This window comes from Phyllostomus discolor, chromosome 11, assembly GCF_004126475.2.
Source record: "Phyllostomus discolor isolate MPI-MPIP mPhyDis1 chromosome 11, mPhyDis1.pri.v3, whole genome shotgun sequence".
Lineage (NCBI taxonomy): Eukaryota > Metazoa > Chordata > Mammalia > Chiroptera > Phyllostomidae > Phyllostomus > Phyllostomus discolor.
Genome location: NC_040913.2, coordinates 53,899,987 through 53,924,646, shown reverse-complemented (window position 1 = coordinate 53,924,646; position 24,660 = coordinate 53,899,987). Strand labels below are relative to the sequence as shown.

Here is a 24,660-nt window from a genome sequence, read left to right as displayed (position 1 = left end):
GAGTGTTAGCAGTTCTACTCAGGCACTGCAGAGAAACAGAAATGAAAAAACAATGTGCCTTGTCCTCAAGGAGAGTACAGCCCACCAGGCATCACACCAAGGACAGAACTCTCCCCACATCAATGTGTGGGTTCATTAACTAATTCCTGATGGAGAAGACACAGCAGGAGAGGATCTCTGGCTCTTCTCCAACAGCAGCTCAGTAATCCCCACGTTGGCCATAAGAGTCTGCCATCAAAGTCGAGAATCCATCCTTCTGTATCACCTCACTTTAGTAATAACCAGGGTGTCTTGGGTGAGAAGGGGTGGAGAAAATATAAAGAAAATTTCAGAATGAAAGTGAATATTGTTTCAGATATTGCTAAGATTCCTTCATTGAACTGAAAGATAGTAATTTTTTTTAACACCCCTTCCAGATGCAGAGTTGATCCTAAGTTGAAGGAAGGGTGTTCCACTGGTGAGAAATTCTGAAAGAAATAGAATGTACCTGGGCAGAAACACTGGCTGAGGAGAAACTTTCAACCACATGGACTCAAACACTGGCCAGGTTCTCTTGGTGATACCTCAGTGCCGGGGTAAAGCCATGTTCTGCTATTAAGATATCTCCTCATAAGAAAAGATGAGGACTTCCGGCAAGATGGAGGAATAGGTGGACGCACCGTATCTCCTCGCACAACCAAGAACAGAACTACAATAATTTACAACAATGATTTGCAGTCATAATATCAGAATTGTCAGAGGATTTATCTAAATGGAAGTTGGACAGCCAAGAAGTTGAAGTAGACCCGTACATCCAGACTGGTAGGGGACTACGAGCCGAGCAAGCGGGCACGGGGCTGGTGCGGGTCGCAGGCGCGCGTAGGTCGGGGGAAATTTGGCGCAAAATCGGCGCGACACCAATCCAGGACGCAAGAGCGCAGCGGTGCAGTGGTGATCCCTGAGTACGCAAGCAGCGGCTGGGGGAATCAGTGGGGCAGCGATTGTGGACCAGGGCAGAGCTCACGGCCCAGAAGCCCAGGGAAGTGTCTGACTCCAGGAGAACGGAAGGGTCGCCATTGATCCCTCCTGTCCCCGCTCCCGCCCCTGCCCCCACATATAACGTCACAAGCTAGCGACTGGGGCGCCCAGCCCCGGTGAACACCTAAGGCTCCGCCCCCCACTGTAACAAGAGCGACCGGACCGGAGAAAAAATAAATAAATAAATAAAATAATAGGAGAGACAGGGAAAGGCATAAGATATGTTTCCAGCAGAACAGATCAGTTCCCCAGGACTCATCCTTTTGAGTGACCAAGAAATAGCCAATCTATCAGATGCACAGTTTCAAAACACTGGTGATCAGGAAGCTCACGGAAACTGGTTGATTTTGGATCCAAATTACATGAAAAATGCAGATTACCATAAAAGGGAGCAGGAGACACACGGAGGAGAGCCAATTGTGAAGGAAGGAATCTGAGTCTCAAAACCACACAGTTGACCAGAAGGAAGATAGAATCAACCAAGCAGGAGAGCATGATGAAATAAGAATTCAAAAAATCGAAGAAAAGCTTAAGACCATCGAGGACACCTTTACAACGTTCCAACATCCGAATTATAGGGGTTACCAGAAGGGGAGGACCAACAAGTGGAAAAGTTATTGAACAAATAATAAAGGAGAACTTCCCCAAACTGGCAAAGGGAACAGTCTTCCAAGAAATCCAAGGAGCGCAGAGAACCCCAAAGAAGTTGGACCCAAGAAGAAACACACCAAGGCACATCATAATTACATTAGCCAAGGTAAAAAACGAAGGAGGAATCCTAGGAAGCAGCAAGAGATAAGGGGACAGTCACCTACAAAGGAGTTCCCATCAGACTGTCAGCTGATTCTCAAAGAGACCCTTACAGGCAAGAAGGGCTGGAAAGAAAATATTCCAAGTCATGAAAGACAATGGACCTACATCCCAGATTGCTCCTATCCAGCAAAGCTCTCATTTAGAATGGAAGGGGCAAGATAAAGTGCTTCTCAATAAGGTCAAGTTAAAGGAGTTCATCATCACCAAGCCCTTACTTATGAAATACTAAAGGACTTATCTAAGAAAAAGAAGATAAAGAAAGACATGTATAGTAAAAGGACAGCAAACTCACAATTATTAACAACCACACCTAAAGCAAAACCAAAGAAACTAAGTAAACAACTAGAATAGGAACAGAACCCACAGAATAGGAGGGCACAAGGGGGGGGCTAGCAGTAGGGGTGGGAGGAGGAGGAGAGGAGGAAACGGTATAGAGTGTAAGTGCTAGAATGTAGGTTGAAAATAGATAGGTGGGAGGCGCAAGAATAGTAAGGGAAATGTAGAAGCTAAAGAAAACTCATAGTATGCAACATGGACTAAAGGGGGGGAATGTGTGTGGGAGAGGGGGCAAAGGGTGAGGGGAGTGAAGGGGGGGAAATGGGACAACTGTAATAGCAATAATCAATAAAATATATTAAAATAAATAAATAAATACATAAATAAATAAAAGAAAAGAATGAAATACTGCCATTTGCAAACAACATAGATTAACCTTGAGAATATTATAACACAGCCAAATAAATCAGGCAGAAGAAAAAAAAAAAAAAAAAAGATATCTCCCTCTACCCACAGCTCATTATATAAATGAATAATACCAGACAGGCATGTAACCAAAGACACTCCTTTTATGCTTCTGAAAACTCTTTCACAAAAAAAAAAATTAAGGAATCTGAAACAGATCTGGACTGTGTTCAAAAACTCAAGCCAAGAAACAACCTTCCAGATTTGACATCTTAACATTAGCAGGAATGTTTAGACCACAATCTATAATCTAGGAAAACATACATACACCAACACTCACACATAAAAAAATTTGCCTTTTCCATCCTCTCAAGTCAAGTAAATAATTGGTAATGAATTCCATTTATTATGACCATATAATAATATTTCATTCAAGAATTTTTTTAGTAGGTGTTAAGCATGGTGAAGCATGAAGTTCCCACTCTAGTTTGGGAGGACCAAACATAAGAGGGAAATGTACCCATTCAGGTTGCATCATTAAACTAAGTGTGAGGAAGAACAGGAGGGAGAAAAGTGGGGGTGGGAGGGAGGACATGCTTTAGATGGTGATCCCTCTCCCTAAGAAGGTGGCTTTCATCTATTTATTTTTATAGTAGCTCCCCTTAACTTTATTTTGTTTTCATGGGTTTAGTTACCCATGGTCAACTGTGGTCTGAAAATATAAAATGGAAAAATTTCAGCAATAAACAATTCCTAAGTTTTAAATTGTGCACTGTTCTGAGTGGCATGAAATCTGGCATCATTCACTCCATCCCACCAAGGACATGAATATCCCTTTGTGCAGTATGTCCAGGCTGTACAGGTCTGCATCCACTCTTTAGTCATTTAGTTGCCATCTTGGTTATAGATCGACTTTTGCTGGTATCAAAGTGCTTGTGTGTCAAGTCACCCTTATAGTAGCCTATCCTACATCACCATGCCCATGTCATATCACATCATGTCATTTCATCACAAAGGCATTGTATCATCTCATCACAAGAAGGGTGAGTGCAGGAAAATAAGACATTGTGAGAGAGACTGCATTCACATTAATCTTTATTATAGTGTATTGTTATAGTTGGCCTGATTACTTATTGTCATTAATCTCTTACTGTGCCTAACGTAGAAATTAAACTTTATCACAGGTATGTACCTATATGAAAAAAACAAAGTATATATAGGATTTAGTACTATTTATAGTTTCAAGCATTCACTGGAGGTCTTAAAACATCCCATAGATATGGGTAACTACTATATTTCCTTTTTAAAAAATTATTTTTTAATAATCCTCACCTGAGGATATATTTATTGATTTTGGAGACAGAGGAAAAGAGAGAGAGAGAGAGAAACATTGATATGAAAAAGAAACATCAATCAGTTGCCTCCTCTTATACAGGCCCCAACCAGGATCGAACCCGTAGCCTTTTAGCGGACCAGACAATGCTCAACCAACTGAGCCACCTGGGGCCAGGGCTATATTTCCTGTTTTATATCCACCATTTTTGGGGGTTCTTATGAGTCAGGAACCACCAGCATTCAGTGCATCATCTCATTTAATTCTAACTACCTTGTGGTAAGTACCGTGAGGCCCCACCCTTAAAGGAGGGAGAAAGAGAGGGAGAGACATCAATCAGTTGCCTCTCATATGCACCCTAACTGGGGACTTGGCTTGCAACCCAGGCATGTGCCCTGCCTGGGAATTGAACTGGCAACCTTTTGCTTTGTGGGACAAAGCCCAACCAATTGACCAACACCGGTCAGGCTCATGAGCCCCTTTCACAGTTAGGAAGCTAAAAGGAGCTGGATAGTAAGAGGCAGAGCCAAGGTTCTGGCTCAAGTTTGTATGACCCTGGGAAAATGTCTAAGCACTGCTGAGCCTAAAGCCCATGGTCTTTGCCTTCTTTACTTGAGGAAATAAGAGAAGGCCCATGATGCTGGGGTGAGTGGAATGTGTGAGAAGGGTAGAAGGGAGTAGAAGGGTGGAAGAAGTAGAAGGGGTAAGACCAGACATGTTCTGGAAGGCCAAGGAAAGGTGCTTTAAAGATGCTAAGCAGAGAAGGAAAATAAACCAATTTATGTATTTAAAAAAATGGTTTGGAGGAAAACAGTGAGATACCACCTCAAACCCATTTGGATGGCTACAATCAAAACAATGGAAAATAACAAATTTCGTCAAGGATGCAGAAAAACTGTAATACTTGTGCATTGCCAATGTGATGTAAATCAGTGTAGCCACTGTGGAGAACAGTTTGGTGGTTGCTCAAAAAGTGAAATATAGAATTATTACATGACCCAGCAATTACATTCCCAGGTATACACCCCCAAAAACTGGAAACAGGTACTCAAACACTTAAATGTTCATAACAGCACCATTCATAATTGCCACAAGGTGGAAAACAACTCAAGAGTTCATCAGCTGAACAGATAAAACAGAACATATTCTATATCCACAATGGAATACTATTTGGCATAAAAGGGAATGAAATACTAATAGATTCTACAACTTGGATGAGCCTTGAAAACACATTATGCTAAGTGAAAGAAGACCATAACGAAAGGCCACATACTATATGATTCCATTTATATGAAATATCCAGAACAGGTAGATGTATAGAGACAGGAAGCAGACTCATGGTTGCCAGGAGCTGGGGAGAGGAGGAAATAGGGAGTGACTGCTAATAGGTATGAGGTTTTCCTCTGGGTTGGTGAAAATATCTTAGAACTAGATAGAGATTATAGTTCCAAGTATAGTTTCCAATGTATAGAGAACATCGTAAATTCACCACATTATATACTTTACAATGGTTAATTTTATGTTATGTGAATTTTACCTCAATTTTTTTTAAATGGCTTAGTGGGGTACAAGTAAAAGACCCTTTTTCACAATGGCCCAGATGAGAAATGACTATTAGGGTAGTGGCAGTGGAGACTAAGTAAAAGAGGCAGATCCAAGAATTATGTTTGGAGGCAGACTCAACAAATCTTGAAAATAGAATATCCATGGTAATATCTACGCAGGAGGCATGTAACATGGGAGGCAATAATGGAGGTAAGGCAGGCAGCCAATTAGGTATTCCAAAAGCTCAAAGCTGAATCTAGAGAGTGGGTGTGGTAGGCAAAATAATGGCTCCCCAAAGACATCCATGTCCTAGCTCCCAGAACCTGTGAATATATCAGGTTACATGGCAAAGTGGAATTAAAATTGCAGATGAAATTAAAGTTCTAATCAACTGCCCTTGGGATGGGGAGATTAGCCTGGATTATTTTGGTGTACTGAATAAATGTTCTTGTAAGTGGAAGAGGGGGGTAGAAGACAGAACCAAAAAGACGGCAGTGGAGAATTCGACCCACTTTGCTGGCTTTGGACGCAAGAAAAGGGCCATGAGCCAAAGAATGCTGACAGCCTCTCACAGGGGTGTCCAACCTGCGGCCCACAGGGCCATGTGTGGCTCAGGATGGCTATGAATGCAGCCCGACACAAAATTGTAAATGTACTTAAAACATTAGGAGATGTTTTGTGATTACGTGTTGCAACGTATTTAATGTGTGGCCCAAGACAACTCTTCTTCCAGTGTGGCCCAGAGACGTGAAAAGGTTGGACACCTCTCAAAATGGATTTTCCCCCAGAGCCTCCAGAAAGGAATGCAGTCCCACCAACACCTTGGTTTCAGCCCATTGAGATCCTGACTTCAGACTCCTGACTTCCAGGAGTGTCAGATATTAAATTTGTGTTGTTTTAAGCCTCTAAGTTTGTGGCAATCTGTTATAGTAGAGAGAGGAAATTAATACAGTGGGGTAGAGTTGACAACTGAAGGGGAAACTGAACAGACCTGGCAACAGATAGGGTATGGGTGGGAAGGAAGGTTAAGGTATCAAAGCCAACTTGGAGTTCTGATCCTAGATAACTTCAACAAAGGAAAAGGTAGCAAGAGAGGGGATGGGGCTTCAGAGGGAAAGGAAAAGAAGGCTGCTGTTTGAGAGGGCCAGGGAAGGATGGCCTCCAGGAGGAAGTAGCATTTGCAAGGGGCCCTGATGAATGGGTAGAAACTGCAGGATGAGGTGGGAGGGTGAGTATGAGCAAATCAGAGGAGTCGAGGGTTAAATGGGTGTGAGGAACAGTGAGCATTCTGGTGGAATGGTGCAAGGTGAGCAGTGCTAGGAGAGATACTGGAAAAAATGTAATGGATGAGAAGGCTCCTGCATGATACCCTAAGACAGGGGTGTCAAACTCATTTTCATGGGGGGGCTGCATTAGCCTTGAGGTTGCCTTCAAAGGGCCAAAATCATTTTAGGACGGTATAAATGTAACTACTCCTTAACTGTTAAGGAGCTGAAATTACAGTTGGCCCTTTGAAGGCAACCTTGAGGCTAATGTGGCCCCCAGCAAAAATGAGTTTGACACCACTGCCTTAAGGGATCCAGCTTCATGCAGCAGACACTTGGAGGACATCAGGGAATTTGCCCTTGGTGAGGAGTTGCATAACATGATTGGAGTCCACTCTAGGAAGCTTCAAGTCAGTAAGAAGTGTTGAGTATATGGGTGACAATGGGAGGTACAGGTAGGTTCTAAGGGTAAGAATTCTCTCCAGTCTCAGGCATGTCACCAGATCACCTGTAAACCCATACTGTTTTGCAGCATAGGAAGACACTGATGACCCAAATTCACAGCCAGGACCCTTGTCCACAGGTTGGAGGTGGAGGAACACCACAGGAGCCTCTCTTATGTCCACGTTTGCTTCCCTAGTAGAGGAAAAAGTCTCTTTAACTGGCCCAATTCCTTTCCTTACATGCAGGTAAGACATGTACGGAAGACATTTGTTAAAATATACAATACTTGGGTAGGGCTACACATATCCCATTAGCACATGGTGCTTTTCTCATACTCACTGGCTCACTAGGTGGATTGCTGACCATGGGACCTAGGACAAGCAGACCCTAAGAGCCCTGTGCTCCAAGCACTGGGGCATCTGTGGGTCAGCGTGGGGGTACTAGGAGGGAACACATAGGATCTAGGCAAAAAAAAAAAAAAGCATATCTCCACTTTTCTTGCAGATTAGACCAACATTTAGGATACCCACCTCTTCTTATTCCTAGTACCTCCAGGTTCTGTATTTCCAAGCACACCTGAATTATTTCAAAAGCATAGCCCCTCAGTACTGTGGTAGGCAGCTTCTACTTGAACTGAGGGCTTGAACAGAAGAGCACCTGTCAGCAGTCCCTAGTGCAGAGACAGAAATATTGGAGACACCTCAGGAGTTGAGAATCTAAAGGATTAGGATGAATAATACATAGACAAAGACACCTCCCAAGATGGTAGGAAGAGTTCAAATTAACTGAGTGCAATCTGTACCCATAAATTAGGGGGAGGCAAAGGTATTGTCACTCTCTGGTCAAATCGAACTAAAATAGACCAAAATAATTCAAAGATTAAAAAAGCCACATTTGGTCATTCTTAATTCTCCAAAGTTCTCTTACTTTAGGTCAGTAATTCCTTTCTAGATTATGGAATGCCAACTGTAAGGAGGCATCTAGCCTACCTTCCTAGTTTTGTGAGAAAAATGAGGCTCAATTTAGACTGGAGTCTTGGGCAAGTTTAAGGGCCAAATGCAAGGTCAGCAGGAACTAGAACCCCAAAGTATCTATCCAGGATCCTCCTGGTTATACCAGAGAGTTAGCAATTTGATTTTGTGAACTTTTTTTGTACATTTGTAAGAAAAACCTGAATAGCACCAATAGGGATATTAAACCAATCCTGACTTTTAGAATCTTTTTAAAAATATATTTGATTGATTATGCTATTACAGTTGTCCCAATTTCCCCCCCTTTGCCTCCCTTCACCTGGTACCCCCATTTCCTCTGGTAATCCTCCCTTAGTTCATGGCCACGGGCCATGCATATAAGTTCTTTGGCTTCTCCACTTCCTATACTGTTCTTAACGTCCCCATCTATTCCTTACCTACCAATTTGTAGTTCTTAATCCCTGCACCTTTTCTCCCCTTCTACCTCTTCTCCCTCCCTTCTACCTCTGATAACCCTCCAAATGATCTCCATAGCTATGATTCTATTTCCATTCTGTTTGTTTGCTTAGTTTGTTTTTTAGATTCAATTGTTAATAGTTGTGAATTTATTGCCATTTTAGTTTTGACCTTCTTCTTTTTCTTAAATGAGTTTCTTTAACATCTCACATAATAAGAGCTTGGTGACAATGAACTCCTTTAGCTTTACCTTGATGGGAAACACTTTATCTACCCTCCCATTCTAAATGATAGCTTTGCTGGATAGAGTAATCTAGGTTGTAGGTCCTTGCTTTTTCATCACTTTGAATACTTCTTGCCAGTCCCTTCTAGCCTGCAAAGTTTATTTTGAGAAATCAGCTGGAAATCTTATGGGAACTCCTTTGTAGGTAACTCTCTGCTTTTGAGATTCTCCCTTTATCTTTAGTCTTTGGTAATTTTTAAAAGATTTTATTTATTTATTTTTACAGAGAAGGGAATAAAGGGAAAAAGAGATTTAGAGAAATATCAATTGGTTGCCTCTCGCACACTCCTATCTGGGGACCTGGACAACAACCCAGGCATTCCCTGACTGGGAATTGAACTGGCAACCTTTTGATTTGCAAGCAGGCACTCAATCCACTGAGCCACACCAGCCAGGGTTAACCTGGCATTTTGATTATGATGTGTCTTGTGGTCCTCTTTGTGTCAATCTTGTGTGGGACTCTCTATGCTTCCTGGACTTATGTGTCTATTTCCATCACCAAATTAGGGAAGTTTTCTTTCATTATTTTTTTTAAATAAGTTTTCAATTTCTTGCTCTTTCTCTTCTCCTTCTGGCACTACTATAATTTGAACGTTGGTATGTTTGAAATTGCCCCAAAGGCTCCTTAGTCTATTATTGTTTGGGGGGTTGTTTTTCCTTCTTGTTGTTCTGGTGTTTTCCTTTCTTATGTTCCTTTCTTATGTTCCATATCATCGATTGGATTCTCAGCTTCATCTACTCTACTGTTGGTTCCCTGTAAATTGTTCTTTATTTCATTTAGTGTAACCTTTATTTCTGCCTGCGTCTTTTTTATGCTGTTGAAGGACCCAGTGAGTTCCTTTGAGCATCCTAATAATGAGTGTTTTGAACTCTGCATCTGATAGATTGCTTATCTCCATTTTGCTTAGTTCTTTTTCTGGAGTTTTGTTCTGTTCTTTCATTTGGGCCATATTTCTTTCCTCCTTTTGGCAACCTCCTGTGTTTGTTTCTATGTATTAGGTAGAACTGCTTTGACTCCCTGTCTTAGTAGTGTGGCCTATTATAGAAAAGTACGTACACTGGTAAGTTGGATGGGGTGGAGCCTTAGATAATCGCCTCAGTGGGGCAACTGGTGTAAACTAGGTTGATGGAGTCTCAGATATGGTATGCTACTCTGTCTATGGCTTTGTGTAGGAGAGGGCTCAGAAAGGGGACAATGTCGCTGCCTGGTCTCTGGTGTTTTGTTGGGGAGGAAGCTGTCCCCAGGCACTCACCTTGATGTCAGACACTTCAATTTCTCCCCATATGCCACCAGTGCACTTCTAGCTGCTGGCCTGGTGCTATAGTCCAGAGGGAGTGAATCTGCGTAAGTCCTAAATCTGTTGCAGGCCCTTTAAGAGGAGACTCCTGAGAATCCCGAAGTTTTTTCCACCACCCCAACCCCCATTGGTTTGTACAGGCAGTAGTTATGGGGATTTACCTTCCTGGCACTGGGGTCTTAGGCTGGGTGGTCTGGTGTGAGGCTGGGATCCCTGCCTCCCAAGGTATCCCTCATGATTTTTATCCATTACACGTGGTTGTGGAATGCCTGTTCCACCTTTCCACACATCTCCGTTTCTCCACCCCCATATCAGTCTAGATGAATCAGACTACTTTAATTCCTTGGTTGTCAGACTTCCATGCAGCTCAATTTTCCAACTTTCGGGTGTTAGTTGTTTTATAGTCTCATGGTAATTTTTGCTGTGGTTGTGCGAGGAGGCAAGGCTATGCCTCCATCTTAACCAGAAGTCCAGATCTGATTTTTAGAATCTGGGTAAGTTTCTACTTTAATCTGTATTAAAAGTATTTTCCTGAAGACAGAAATCACTCAAGTGTATACCCTAGGACTCACTGGTATAATTTAAACATGTTATCACCATTTCAAAGAAATCCACTATTGACTCAAAACTTTAATATCATGTTTCAGAGTTCCATATAAAATATGCACTTATAATAGCCATAGGGTAAAAATGTCCATTGATGGATGAATAAACAAAATGAGGTATATATATAAAACATATAGTGAAATATTATTCAGCCTTAAAAAGGAAGAAAATTCTGACATACAACAACATAAGTAAACATTGAGATATCATGCTAAGTAAAATAAGTCAGGTACAAAAGCCAAATACTGCATGATTCCACTTATATGAGACTACAGAATAGTCAAATTCATAGAAACAGAAAGGAGAACAGTGGCTACTGGGCTGAGCAGGAGAGACAATGGGAAGTTAGTGTTTAATGGGTATAGAGTTTCAGTTTGCAATGAAGAAAAAGTTATGGAGATGGATGGTAATGATGGCTGTACACACTGTGAATAAATCCTAAACTGAACTGTACACTTAAAAATGGTTAAAATGATGAAAGTACACTATGTATATTTTACTACAATAAAAGAGGCACTAATCTCCATAAAAACACTATCTTATATACTTCATTTCCTAAATCTGCTTTCTTCATTCAGCAAATTTATACTTAGCACTTACTATTGTGCCAGGCAGTGTGGTATAAAGGTTGGGATTAAATGGCCAAGTCCCTGATCTCATGAATATTTGGTGGCAGCTGGGGTGCAGGCAGATAATACACAGATAAATGTACAATGTCAGGTGGAAGTGAGTGCAATGGAAAAATCATTAGGCAGAGTGAGGGAGAACAGTGTGCAGAGGCTAATGGGGATTGGGGGGAGAGTTGCTATGTTGTAGAGGGTGGTTGGGAAAGAATCCTCCCATGGGTGACATTTGAGCAGAGACTTGAAGGGGCAGAGTGCTCCAGGCAGGAGACACAGCTCTGTAAAGGAAGCAGTATGGTGGGAAGGGGATAAAGGAGGTAGTAAGGAGGCCCAGAGCACACAGCCACATTTTGTTTCTAACAAACTTTTCAAAGGACAGTAGGTCAGTACAGAAATATTGCCTCTACTACCCTGGCTGGTGTGGCTCAATGGACTGAACACTGGCCTGTGAACTGAAAGGTCGCTGGTTCAATTCCCAGTTAGGGCACATGCATGGGTTGTGGGCCAGGTCCCCAGTTGGGGATATGCGAGAGGCAACAGATCAATGTATCTCTCACACATCAGTGTTTCTCTCCCTCTCTCCCTCCCTCCTCCTCTCTCTAAAAAATAAATAAGTAAAATACATTTTAAATGTGAAAAAAGAAATATTTCATCTACCATCTATGAGTCTTTCATTTGTCTTAATGATCAGAAATGATCAGAAGAACCAACTCTCATACCTTACTCTAATAGACAATGTTTGCTTGTTTGTAAAGAGACATTGGCATCTCCCATTGTTACCAATTTACATCTTCCATTGCTAGACTGCCCTCCAGTGTCTTAGTGTAAAAACAGCACTTCGATTTTTTTCCCCTTTAATTATTTTTGTATTTGGCCAAAAAATAAAAGTGGGCATATCATCTTTCTCACAAACAATAATGTGAGATTAATTAAGAAGACAAGTATAATTGTTTCAAAATAAGCCTGCATTACTTGTAAAGTGGTAAAGTGTATACATGTGCAATGATGTTTTTAAAAGACCATATAAATTTTAAAAGGATCCGAAGAGAGGCCCTTATTTTGATAATATACAATTTTTCATCATTGTTGAACTTGCAGTTAAACAGTAAACACACTTTACTACCACTAAACTGTGACCCTAATTTTACTGGGGGTGGCAAGTAGGACAATAAAGTAAAAAGTGTTGCCTTTAAAATTTTTCAATGATACAGAGCACTACAGTGACTGCCTTCCCGGTCAAAACATTGTGCAGAGAAATAGTTAAGACAGTCTTGCCTATACAAAACATCCTAGTAAAACAGAATCCTTGCTTCTCATGAAAATTGGCTTTGATTCCTTTGTTACAAAATCTAGCAGCTTTGTTAATCACAGAAGCCTAACTAAGAGGAAGACATTACTTGTAGTGTATTTCTGAACAGAACTTGCAGGAGAGGTAAAATTCTATGGACATTAGAGACACCTTGTAGCTGGGTCAGTATGACAGTCAATGACACAGAGGAAAAAGTCACCAGCTGTGTAACCAATAAGAGAGACTGCTTACTTTACTGTGCAAAGAGTCTGCTGATCCAAGGAAAATGGGCAAATAAGCCTTCCAAAAGCATTCTGCAATCCAGGTATCTCTTTCTGGAGGGTGATTTGAAACAAGCATTAAAAAGCTTAAAATCTCCATACTCTTTGACCCAGCACGTTCACATACAGAAACTTACCTCAAAGTATATAAGTAAGGGTAGCCAAATTTGGGTATAGGAACATTTATCTCTGTACATTCCAAAAAAGAAAACTCAGAAATAGACTAAATGCACAACTGTCCAGAAAGTATCCAGGTGTGTTATATGAAAAATAGAGACAGTTTTTGAAGAAGATACAAGATACAAGAAACATTGTACATAGGACAATAATGCCTTGGTCCCCTTCAGAGTAGGCACCTTGGGACCTCACATAGTTCTTCCAGCATCTCTTCCACTGTTCAAAACGCTCTGAAAAATCCTTTGTTGGAATTGCCATCAGTGGCCCCATCATATTTTTCTGAATCTCATCAGTGGTCTGAAATCTCTTTCCCTTCAATTGTGACTTTAGTTTTGGAAAAAGTCAGAAGTTGCAGGGTGGCAAATCTGGGCTGTAGGGTGGCTAAGTCACCTAGATGATTTGATGTTTTGCCACAAAACTCTGAATGAGACATGATGCATGAGTAGGTGTGCTGTCATGGCGAAGTTGCCAATCACCAGTTGCCACAGCAGCGGCCGTTTAATCATATTGCATCTCTCTACTGATGAAGAACATTAAGGTAGTACTCCCTATTAACTGTTTGGCCTGGAGGGGTGTACTTGTGATGGACAACACATTCTCAATAAAAGAATATGGCTAACATGGCCTTGATCTTGCTGCAATTTTGCCATGCCTTCTTCAGGCACAAAGAACAAGAAGACTTCCACTGGGACAACTGGGCCTTCATTTCCGGACCATAGATATAGACCTATGATTAATCTCCAGTTATGACCTTCTTGAGAAAATCTGGTTTATTGGTAGTGGTTTAAATCAAGTCATTAGCAAGTGCTGCATGATGTTCCTTCTGCTTTGGTAGCAGAAGCCATAGAATGAATTTTGCCATGGCATGTTTCATGACAAGATCCAATGCCAAAATTTTGGACACAGTAGTTTTTGGAATCCCCAGATCAACTTCTAGTTCTCATACTGCCAGTTTCTGATCTTTGTTGACTGCAGCCTGTACACATTCAACAGATTATTGACCATCTTTCAAGCATTTGTGGCACATTTTTATTTGTGCTGCACTCATTGCATTGTCCCCAAAGGCCTTCTGAATCATCTGAACAGTTTCCACAGAGGAATGTTCAACTTTTTCTCTCACTGCTTCCAGTCTTCCCTGCTTTAGTCTCTCCCCCTCTGCATCCCTCTTCTCCGATTTCTATCCTCCCTTTGGCTCCCTTCCTTACTTTCTTCCCTTAATGGCCTCACAGTAGTACAGAAAGACAGCAGTGGTTGTCGCCACAACCTCAGGAGGCTTCAAAAATGAGGCCAACCCTACAAAAGGACCTACCAGAAACCCATTAAAGCTCCTTCACACCACTTACCACAGCCCAACTGGCTCCTCACATACTGTCCCTTATTGTTTACCTAGGTGCTTAGCTTGTATTTGTCACCTCTCTAAACTGTCTTCACCTGTTTTTTTCCTTTTCCTTGCTTCCTCTCTAAGCTGACACTGCCCAGCAACAGGTAGATCCTCAGCATACTTCTTCCTGCCATCTCTGAACATATATAATCACTGGGCCCTTTTCCTTTCCAAGTTTAGTAATTAGAAACTAATTACTCTGAAAAATAGAGTATCAAGATAAGAAGGAAAAAGAGATTACAGGTATCAGAAATCTTGCAAAATTTGCTACAAGCAGCTAAAACAAGATTTAGAGGGAAATTTACTATTAAATTTTTATACTAAAAAAGAAGAAAGGTCTAAAAACAATTACTTAGAAACTAGATCAAAAGGGGAAATTAAACCCAAAGTGAGCTGAAGATAGGAAATAACAAAGAGGGGAACAGAAATCAATGAAATAGAAAACTGAAAACAATAGGGAAAAAAAAATCAACAAGACCAAAAGATGGTTTTTTAAGAAGTCCAATAAAACTACTAAAACTTAGCCAGACTGACCAAATGAAAGCAGAGAAAAAAGAATCACCAATATCAGGGAGAGAGGACACAACACTAATGACAATATAACCATTAAGAGGAAGATAAGACTAGAGGTGGGTATAAGGGTTAAGTCCAAATGGGCTTGAGAGAATTTGGAGGAGGATGGAAATTTGGGGGTTAATCTAAAACTGGATTGTGAGCCCTGGCCAGTGTGGCTCAGTTGCTTAAAGCATCATCCCTTAACTGAAGGGTTGCGGGTTTGATTCCAGTCAGGGTACGTGTCTAGGTTGGGTTCGATCCCTGGTCCAAGTGTGAATGGGAGGCAGACAATTGATGTTTCTCACATTGCTGTTTCTCTTTTTCTCTTTCTCTTTCCACCCCCCCTCTCTAAAAGCAATGAAAAAAGATCTCTGGGTGAGGATAAAAATAAAACAATAAAATTAGACTGTTGTGATGGCTGGGAAACTCTACAAATTTACTAAAGAATACTTAATTCACACTTACAAAGGATAAATTTTAGGGTGTGTTAATTATACTGCCATAAAGCTGTAAAAAAAGAGATGATCCTAAACAACTCTATGCTCATAAATTTGACCACTTACATGAAATTGACAAATTTCTTGGAAAAACACAAACTACCAAGATAGAGGCATAGGTATAAACCCTTCGCTTCCCTGTACAACCAAAAGGAGGCTAAAAAACAATCTAAAATGAATAAACAACCAGAAGTGCCAGAAAAATCAAACTGCATGGAACTCTGACAACCAAGGAATTAAAGAAAAAATCAACGAGGACAACCAAACTGGTAAGAACCTACAGTGAGGCCGTGCAGACAGGGACAGTTAAGAAAAACCATAGAGAGGAGACAGACCACACAAGCTGGCCAGCTCAGACAAAATGAGGTGAGGCAGCAGACCCGGCAGATGGGACTGGCTGAAGGTGAAACTGAGACTCAGAGTTGACTGTGGACCACAACAGTTGTCATGGTGGGGGAAACTCCCAGTTTCACATGAAAGTTCATTGGAAAGTAGGCTAGAGATGAGCACACGAGCTGCATTGTTCCCTCTGGCCCCTCCCCCACAGACAGAGCCACAGTACAGCAAGGAGGGTTGCTCTGCCTGGGTGAATACCCAAAGCTCCACCCCCTTACAACTTACCAGGTGTGCCAAGACAAAGAAATATGGCCCAAATGAAAGAACAGAGCAAAACTTCAGAAAGAGAACTAAGTGATAAGGAGATAGCTAACCTATCTCATGGAGATTTTAAAGTCCTGGTAATCAAAATGCTCACAGAACTGATAGAGCTTGGTCAAAAAATGAAAAAGCAAATGAAAGACAGCCAAAATGAAATAAAGCAAAATAGTCAGGGAACCAACAGTGACAGGAAGGAAACCAGGACTCAAAGCAAAAATTTGCAACAAAAGAGAAAAATAAACATCCAACTGCAACAGAATGAAGAAAAAAGAATTCAAAAAAATGATGAGAGACTTATGAACCTCTGGGACAACTCGAAACATTCCAATATCTGAATCATAGGGGTGCTAGAAAAAGAAGAACAGTGAGAAATTGAAAACTTATTTGAATAATGAAGGAAAACTCCCCTAATCTGGTGAAAGAAATAGACTTCCAGGAAGCCCAGAGAGTGCCAAAGAAGTTGGACCCAAGGAGGAACACACCAAGGCACATCATCAAGTTACTCAAGATTAAAGATAAAGAGAGAATCTTAAAAGCAACAAGAGAAAAGGAGACAGTTACCTACTAAGGAGTTAGGATAAGACTATTAGCTGATTTTACAAAAGAAACCTTGCAGGCAAGAAGGGGCTGGAAAGAAGTATTCCAAATCCTGAAAGGCAAGGACCTATATCCAAGAATACTCTATCCAGCAAAACTTTCATTTAGAATGGAAGGGCAGATAAAGTGTTTCCCAGATAAGGTGAAGTTCAAGGAGTTCATCATCACTAGGCCCTTATTATATGAAATGTTAAAGGGACTTATCTAAGAAAAAGATAAAAAATATGAACAATGAAATGACAACAAACTCACAACTACAAACAAATGAACCTAAAAGAAAACAAAAACAAGGAGACAAAAACTAAACAAACAACTAGAACAGGAACAGAATCAGAGAAATGGACATCACATGGAGGGGGTTCAGTGGGAAGGGAGAAGGAAGGAATGGCGGGGAAGGTACAGGGCAGAAAAAGCATAATTAGTAGGCATAAAATAGACGGGGAGAGAGAAAAAATGGTATACAAAACAGAGAACTCAAAGAACTTATATGTACAAGCCATGAAAGTGAACTAAAGGGGGAGGAATGCTGGAAGGTTGGGGGAGCAGGGAAAGGGGATAAAGGGAGGAAAATTGGAAAAACTAACAGCATAATCAATAAAAATACTTAAAAAAATAAAAATTAAAAAAAGAACTAGATAACCTAAATTTGAGGTTTAAATTAAAGAAGGCACAAACATGTAAGAAAAAAATATTACCAATTCTACACAAAACAGAAAAGAGAAAAGGAAGGAACACTCTCCATTGTATTCCATGTGGCCATCATTACCTGGATATCAAACCCAAACCAAGACAGTACAAAAAAAACTATATGCTAATTTTTGTGATGATAGATGCATATATTTTAAATAAAATTTTAGCACATTTAACCCAACAATATATAAAAATAATACATTATGATCAAGTGGAGTTTATTCCTAGAATGCAAGGTTGGCACTTTAAAAATTAGTCTAATTCACCATACTAACACACTAAAGAAGAAAAGCTCTATAATCATCACAATAGATACAGAAAAAACATTTTATAAATTCAAATCCATTATTTTTTTTCTTAATTGAATTTACTGGGGTGACACTGGTTCACAAAACCATGTAGGTTGCAAGTGTACAACTCAATAAAATATCATCTGACTTCCGACCAAGATAGAGGCGTAGGTAGACACACTGTGCCTCCTTGCACAACCAAAAGGACAACAAAAAATTTAAAAATAAAAAACAACCAGAACTGCCAGAAAATCAAACTCTATGGAAGTCTGACAACCAAGGAGTTAAAGAAGAAATATTTATACAGGCCAGTAGGAGGGACAGAGACAGACAGCCTGGTGGAGAGGATTTGTGGCAAGGTGGCTGCTGACGGACTTGGCGACGCGGTGGATTGCAGTCCCACATTCGCGTGCAGATAAACCAGGAAGAACAACTAGGGAGTGAGATAGACCACACAACCCAGGGTTCCAATTTGGGGAAATAAAGACTCAAACCTCTGACTGAAAACACCTGGGGCTGGGGGGGGTGGGGGTAGGGCATTGAGATGGCAGCAGAAGAAACTCCCAGCCTTACAGGAGAGTTCACTGGAGAGACCCACAAGGTCTTAGAACATACACAAACCAATCACCCAGAATCAGCACCATAAGAGCCCAATTTGATTGCGGGTATCGGGGGAAGTGACTGAAAGCCAGCAAAGAATTGAGCAAGCAACATTGTTCCCTCTCAAACCCCTCCCCCACAAACAGCATCACAACATGACGTGGGTTGCCCCACCCTGGTGAATAACTAAGGCTCTGCCCCTTACTATATAACAGACATACCGAGACAAAAAAAAATATCACCCAAATGAAAGAAAAGATCAAAGCTCCAGAAAAAATACAACTAAGCAACAAAAAGACAGACAACCTATCAGATGCACAGCTCAAAACATTGGTAATCAGGATGCTCACAGAATTGGTTGAATATGGTTGCAAATTAGATGAAATGCAGGCTATGCTAAGTGAAATACAGGAAAATGTACAGGGAATCAACAGTGACGGGAAGGAAACCGGGAGTCAAATCAACAGTGTAGACCAGAAGGAAGGAAGAAACATTCAACAAGAACAGAATGAAAAAATGAGAATTCGAAAAAATGAGGAGAGGTTTAGGAACCTCCAGGACATCTTTAAATGTTCTAACATCCGAATCATAGGGGTACCAGAGGAGAAGAGGAAGAGCAACAAATTGAAAACTTATTTTCAATTTTTCCTTCAAATACTGAAGGAGAACTTCCCTAATCTGGCAAAGGAAATAGACTTCCAGGAAGTCCAGGAAGCCCAGAGAGTCCCAAAGAAGTTGGACCCAAGGAGGAACACACCAAGGCACATCATAATTACATTAGCCAAAATTAAAGACAAGGAAAGAATCTTAAAAGCAGCAAGAGGAAAGGAGACAGTTACCTACAAAGGAGTTCCCATAAGACTGTCAGCTGATTTCTCAAAAGCAACCTTGCAGGCAAGAAGGGGCTGAAAAGAAGTATTCCAAGTCATGAAAGGCAAGGACTTCATCCTAAATGACTTTATCTAGCAAAGCTTTCATTTTGAATGGAAGGGCAGATAAAGTGCTTCTCAGATAAGGTGAAGTTAAAGGAGTTTATCATCACCAAGCCCTTGTTTTATGAAATGTTAAAGGGACTTATCTAAGAAAAAGAAGAACAAAACTATGAACAGTAACATGACAGTAAACTTGCAATTATTAACAACTGAACCTAAAACAAAAACAAAAACAAAAGCAAACTAAGCTAACAAGTAGAACAGGAACAGAATCACAGAAATGGAGATCACATGGAGGGTTATCAGTGGGGGAGTGGCAGAGGGAGACAGGGGGAAAAGGTACAGTGAATAAGTAGCATAAATGGTAGGTAGAAGATAGACAAGGGGAGGGTTAAGAATAGTATAGGAAATGTAGAAGCCAAAGAACTTGTATATATGACCCAGGGACATGAGCTAAAGGGGGGGAATGCGAGTGGGAGGGGGTGCACAGGGCAAGGCGAATAAAAAGGGGAAAATGGGACAACTGTAATAGCATAATCACTAAAATAAAATAAATTAAAAAAACAAATATATGAAACAACCTCACTGAAGGGGATGGAAAAAAAGGTGCTAACCTAACTAACTTTGGAAATGAGTGGAGCCTGTAAGACTAAAGAGAAAGGAATTGCACAGAGCACTGTACTCTAGTTGAGCAAGTTTTTTACCATGGAGTATGACCTAACAGTTCAGATGCTGCTATATGAACATGCTGAAATTAAACAATAAAGTAACTGGATGGTGATGGTGGGAGCCAGGCTTCTCACTGTTAGAAAATTTACAAATAAGCAAAGGGAGGAAGTTAGAATGATCCATGTAGTAATGGATTACAACTGGAGACAATATAAATTCATATTTAGCTTAATGGAGATACAGATGGTTACTCCATCTTTGTAGATATACACATATGAACAAAGATGAACTAAATAGAAATATTTGAGATATGTGTATATGCATGAGTTACTATTGATACACACACACACATATTTCTTTGCTTTATCAGCTAAGAGGACTTAAAAGAAAAGGCACCCCTAGTAATAGCACACCTAGGAGTAAAAAGTTATGCTCCCCCAACTTGAGGGAGAAGTATTTAAATTGAGCAGTGGCCACAGAAAGCAGCAGGGCTGGAGGCAGGATAAGCAGAGAAGCATGTAGTACAGCACTGCAACAAGGATAAATGTTGAACTGGTAGGAAGAGGGGTCAGGAATGGTCGGTCCCTAACTGTCTGCTACAGTGCTGATACTCTAAAAGCAGAAAGAAGAGACAGCAGAAGCAGGCCCATTGGCCTGAAGTACAACCCAATTTGGATAGAATGAAGACCTAAGGAAACTTTCCCAACTTGACATTTAGCACCTTTACTTCTGTCATACCTGTGTGTTCTGAAGACCCCAGGATGGAAGGATTTAACTCACGGTGTAGGCTCTGGGAGGTACCCTGCACATAAGCCTGCTGACATGGCCTTGGTGGAGTGTGTAGGCGTGTTGAGAATGAACCAGTTGTTAATGGAGGTGAAGAGCATTGTACACTGAGCACCAAGCACCTTAAAAGTAGGTAACTGCATGTGGTCACTGGACCCATTGCTGAAAAGGCCACAAAAGCTGGCTGGCCTCTTCACAGGCCAGAAAAGTGAATTTCTGGAAGGATGTGGAAACCCACAAGAATGGCTCCTCTGGTTCCAGGGGTGATCCCCTGAGCCCAGGCCATGTACCAGGCCTGGGTGTAGGAAATGGGAAAGGATGCATACAGCCAGGTGGGTCATGGAACAATGTGAGTCAGGAAGAAGGAAGGAAGCCAAAGTAAAAAGTTCTGGAGCCATAGACTTGGTTTCTAAACCGACCTCTGAGCCTCAGTTTCCTCATTTTTATGAACAAGTCACCCGACTTCACATGCTGGTCAGGGAATCAAAGGAGATAACTACACCAGCAGTTCTCAAAGTGTAGTCCCAGGACACCCGCGGGAGGGTGGGGGGCGTCCCTGGTGTCCCCCTTTGAGAGGGTCTATAAGGTCTTCCCTTTCCAGCTAGTGTCTCCAACTGGGTGAGTTCGGAATTTCTTTGTAAACTTCCTCCAGAACAGCTGATATGAGACTCCAATTATCTTTTATTAAACCAAAGTTTTTCAAAAATAATAAAACCATGCCACTGCCACTTTTTATATTTTTCATTAAATATGTCATTTTGTGTTAAAATGTAATGTTTTTATTTTTAAATAAACATTTTTAAAATTTGTTTTCATTCCTCATACCGTAAAAATCAAGATAAAAGCAAGCAAAAGCTCTTGGAGTCCTCAATAATTTTTCGCGTGTAAAGAAAGGGGTCTTTTGACTGATTTGGGAACCGCTGTGCTGAAACATACTTATACATTAGGTGAGCAACCTCTGCGACTAACTCCAGGACTCCTTTTATAAAACATGTGCACTCTCAAGATTACCATTTGCGGGGGAAGCTTATTTTGTTTTCTGGGCCTAACAGATCGACTGTCTGCACCCATTTTCCAGGTCCAAGCAAGGGTCCTCCCACAGGGAGATATAGCAGTGGAGGCGACCCTCGCTGGGCGTCCACGACCTTGGCAGACAGAGGTCGAGCCGGCGCACGGGAGGCGCACAGTCCTCTAAGGCCCCCCGGGGCTCCAGCAGGAACCGGGAAACCACCTCCGGCCCACGGGGTAGGGGGAGCCTGCACTCACAGCCTCTGCAGCGCCGCCACTGTCGCTCCGTGTACCGCACCTCGCAGCAGACATAGCGCCATCTTTCCGAAGCAAGCGCCCCGCCCCCGCCATGCTGTCCCCCACTTCGCCCCGCCCCTGCCGCTCGTCCCTCCTAACAACCCGACGTCGCCACGCCCCTCAACGTTATTACTTTCTGTGTCCGGCTCACGTCCTGCCCTAGAGTCTCTGCTTCAGCGAGTTTTCTTCCCGCCTTCCCTATCCCTGCGCACCTGCGGGGACTCCAAGTTCCTTTCTGGCTGTCAGAGGAGGAGCACTGGGCCTGAGTGGGTGGTGCCCTCTTGAGCGAGTTTTCTAGTGACTGCATCCAACCCCAGTGCTTGAGGGTTTTTGAAGGAGGAATAGATTCACCTTGCGTTTTGTAGCCAAAACAGATCACATTGTCTAGGGATTTGTTATTTTTGTTGTTAAAAACATTGCCTCAAAAAGTGTGAGCGTCACCTTGTGCAAGCCTTGGTTAACTTTTAATCCATTATGGGGTGTACGTGCATGGAACGGGCAGCTTTCTGAGCCAAAGAAGTGCTTGCTGAAGATGGACCAGCAGACAACTCTGGCCAGGTTTTCAGCAAATACAACTCCTGCTTCATAGTGGAGAAACTGTTTAGGTATTAAAAGAGAATTTATTAGCTCTGTGACTTTGGGAAAGTTACTTAACGCTCTTATGCTTCAGTTTTCTCATCTATAAAATGGGACTATGAACAGTACTCATCTCATAGGGTTATTATAAGGTTATATTGAGTTAATATACAGATAAAGAGCTTAAAACTTTGCTTAGCCCAGAGCAAGTGTTCAGTAGTGTTAACTACATCTCATTATTATCATCACATCAATAACTTCCTTAAAACACTTAGTGGCTTCCAGTGGGAAGCATTTAGAGTGAAATCCAAATTCTTCCCTACAACCCTGAAGGCCTTACATGACTTGGCCTCCACCTGTCTTTCCAATTGTATCTCAACCTCCCCTTGTCTTCTTTCCACATTTCTTAAAGTTCACTAAGCCCCTTCCCACTTCAGGACTTTGGGACATAATGTTCCTATCTCCAAAACACTCATAGCTACAAATTTTCATCTTCTAGGACATTTACCATACCTGCCACCTGTGCAAAGGGACCTGTGCAGATGACCCAAACTAAAGTATCACCCCCTCCAGCCCCACTGTGAATCAATTTCACTGTCACAGCAACCTGGTCATTTCCATCACAGCCTTCACTACAATGTTTATTCATGTATTTGTGAATTTACTTTCTTATTGCTTTCCCTGCAGTGGAAGAAATAGTAGTTCCTTACATGGGAGGGAAATGTCAATCATGTGGGCTTTTGGGTGTATTATTATCATTTAGGAGGCAGGGCTAGGAATGTGCAGGCAGTCCCACTTAAAAAGACTGTTAATGTTCTGGTTTAGAAACAACATCTATTGGATTAGACTGTGAACATTTTGAGAACAGGGAGTTGGTGTATCTTGTCGTTGCTGTATGTCCCTGGCTCAGTGATAGGTATTTAATAAATATAAGATGAAAATGTTCTATCAGCCTTATTGTAATTCTGAGAACTGCCATATGAGTAGTTATCCTTATTAAGAATGCCCTTACCCTTAAGGCTTGTTAACTGATTCAATTTCTTTGAGATTCTGCTTGAAAAAAATCATAGCTGTGTCCATTCTCACCACACTGTTATTTTACTGAGCTTCTTCATGAGATAACAAACTGGTAGGTTTTAAGAATTGTTTTCTAATGTTGGTATATTTTAAATAAAGCTTTATAAAACTTTATCTAAATAGAATATGCATTTGTCTGTGGAGTGCGGATTTCTCTGTGGAGGCTGTTTCCAGACCTAATAGAAAAAAGGATCCAGAGTTTCTCCTTTGAGGCTAGTCAAATCTGTCTTTACTCACTGTCCCCCCAAATCAAAAGAAAATAAGGTATGTTTGCCCCAAGGGTATTTAAAAAATCATATAAAATTTACCAGGGTGAATAATTCAGTGAGACCCATTACCCTGTTAAGTAATCCAGTGGGGTAAGAACCAGGCAGGAATCTGAGAAAGAAAGATAGGAGCCAGAAATATCACACCTCTAGGCAAAATGGATTTGGGGCAGTGATGATGGGTACTAGAAAAATCAATCAACACTGATAATTGTTGATACTCAGTGATGAGTACATGAGGTGAAATGGGATTTATTATATGCTCCTCAACTTAGTGTATGTTGGAAAATATTCTTAATAAAAAATTGAAAACACCAGTACCAGGATAACAAGTTCCTATAACTCTGGCTGTATAAACTAGTGAAAGTTGGGACAGCAGAGGAAACTTCAGGATTCTCAGGGGTATCCTTTTAAAGGGCCTCAATGGACTTAGACTTATGCAGACTCACTACCTCTGGACTACAGTACCAGGCCAGCATCTGGAAGGGCACCAGTGGCATATGGGGAGAAAATGAAGTGTTTAACATCATGGGCAAGTGCTGGAGGACAACTTCCTCCCAGACAAAACTCCAGAGGCCAAGCAGTGGCCATTGTCCCTTTTCTGAGCCCTCCACCACACAGGACCACAGAGTGGGAACAATATATGTGAAACTCCATCAACCTGATTCACATGGTTTGCCCTCATCTGGCTATTACCTAAG

At 41.4% G+C, this 24,660-nt stretch overlaps 1 protein-coding gene across 4 annotated transcripts in view; it reads right to left on the bottom strand.

Annotated features, from left to right (window-relative positions):
• CLYBL (citramalyl-CoA lyase) overlaps positions 1–22,108 on the bottom strand; it is a 338,666-nt gene extending 316,558 nt beyond the window's left edge. For 3 of the 4 annotated variants that reach the window (XM_036011412.1, XM_036011411.1, XM_036011410.1), the window contains exon 1: positions 22,002–22,084. In XM_036011412.1, coding sequence (XP_035867305.1) covers positions 22,002–22,063 — 62 coding nt within the window. In that variant the 5' untranslated portion in view covers positions 22,064–22,084. Of the gene's footprint in view, positions 1–22,001 lie in introns of all 4 variants that reach the window. The other variant, XM_028526441.2, reaches the window with a different exon arrangement.
• Positions 22,109–24,660: the final 2,552 nt, after the last annotated feature.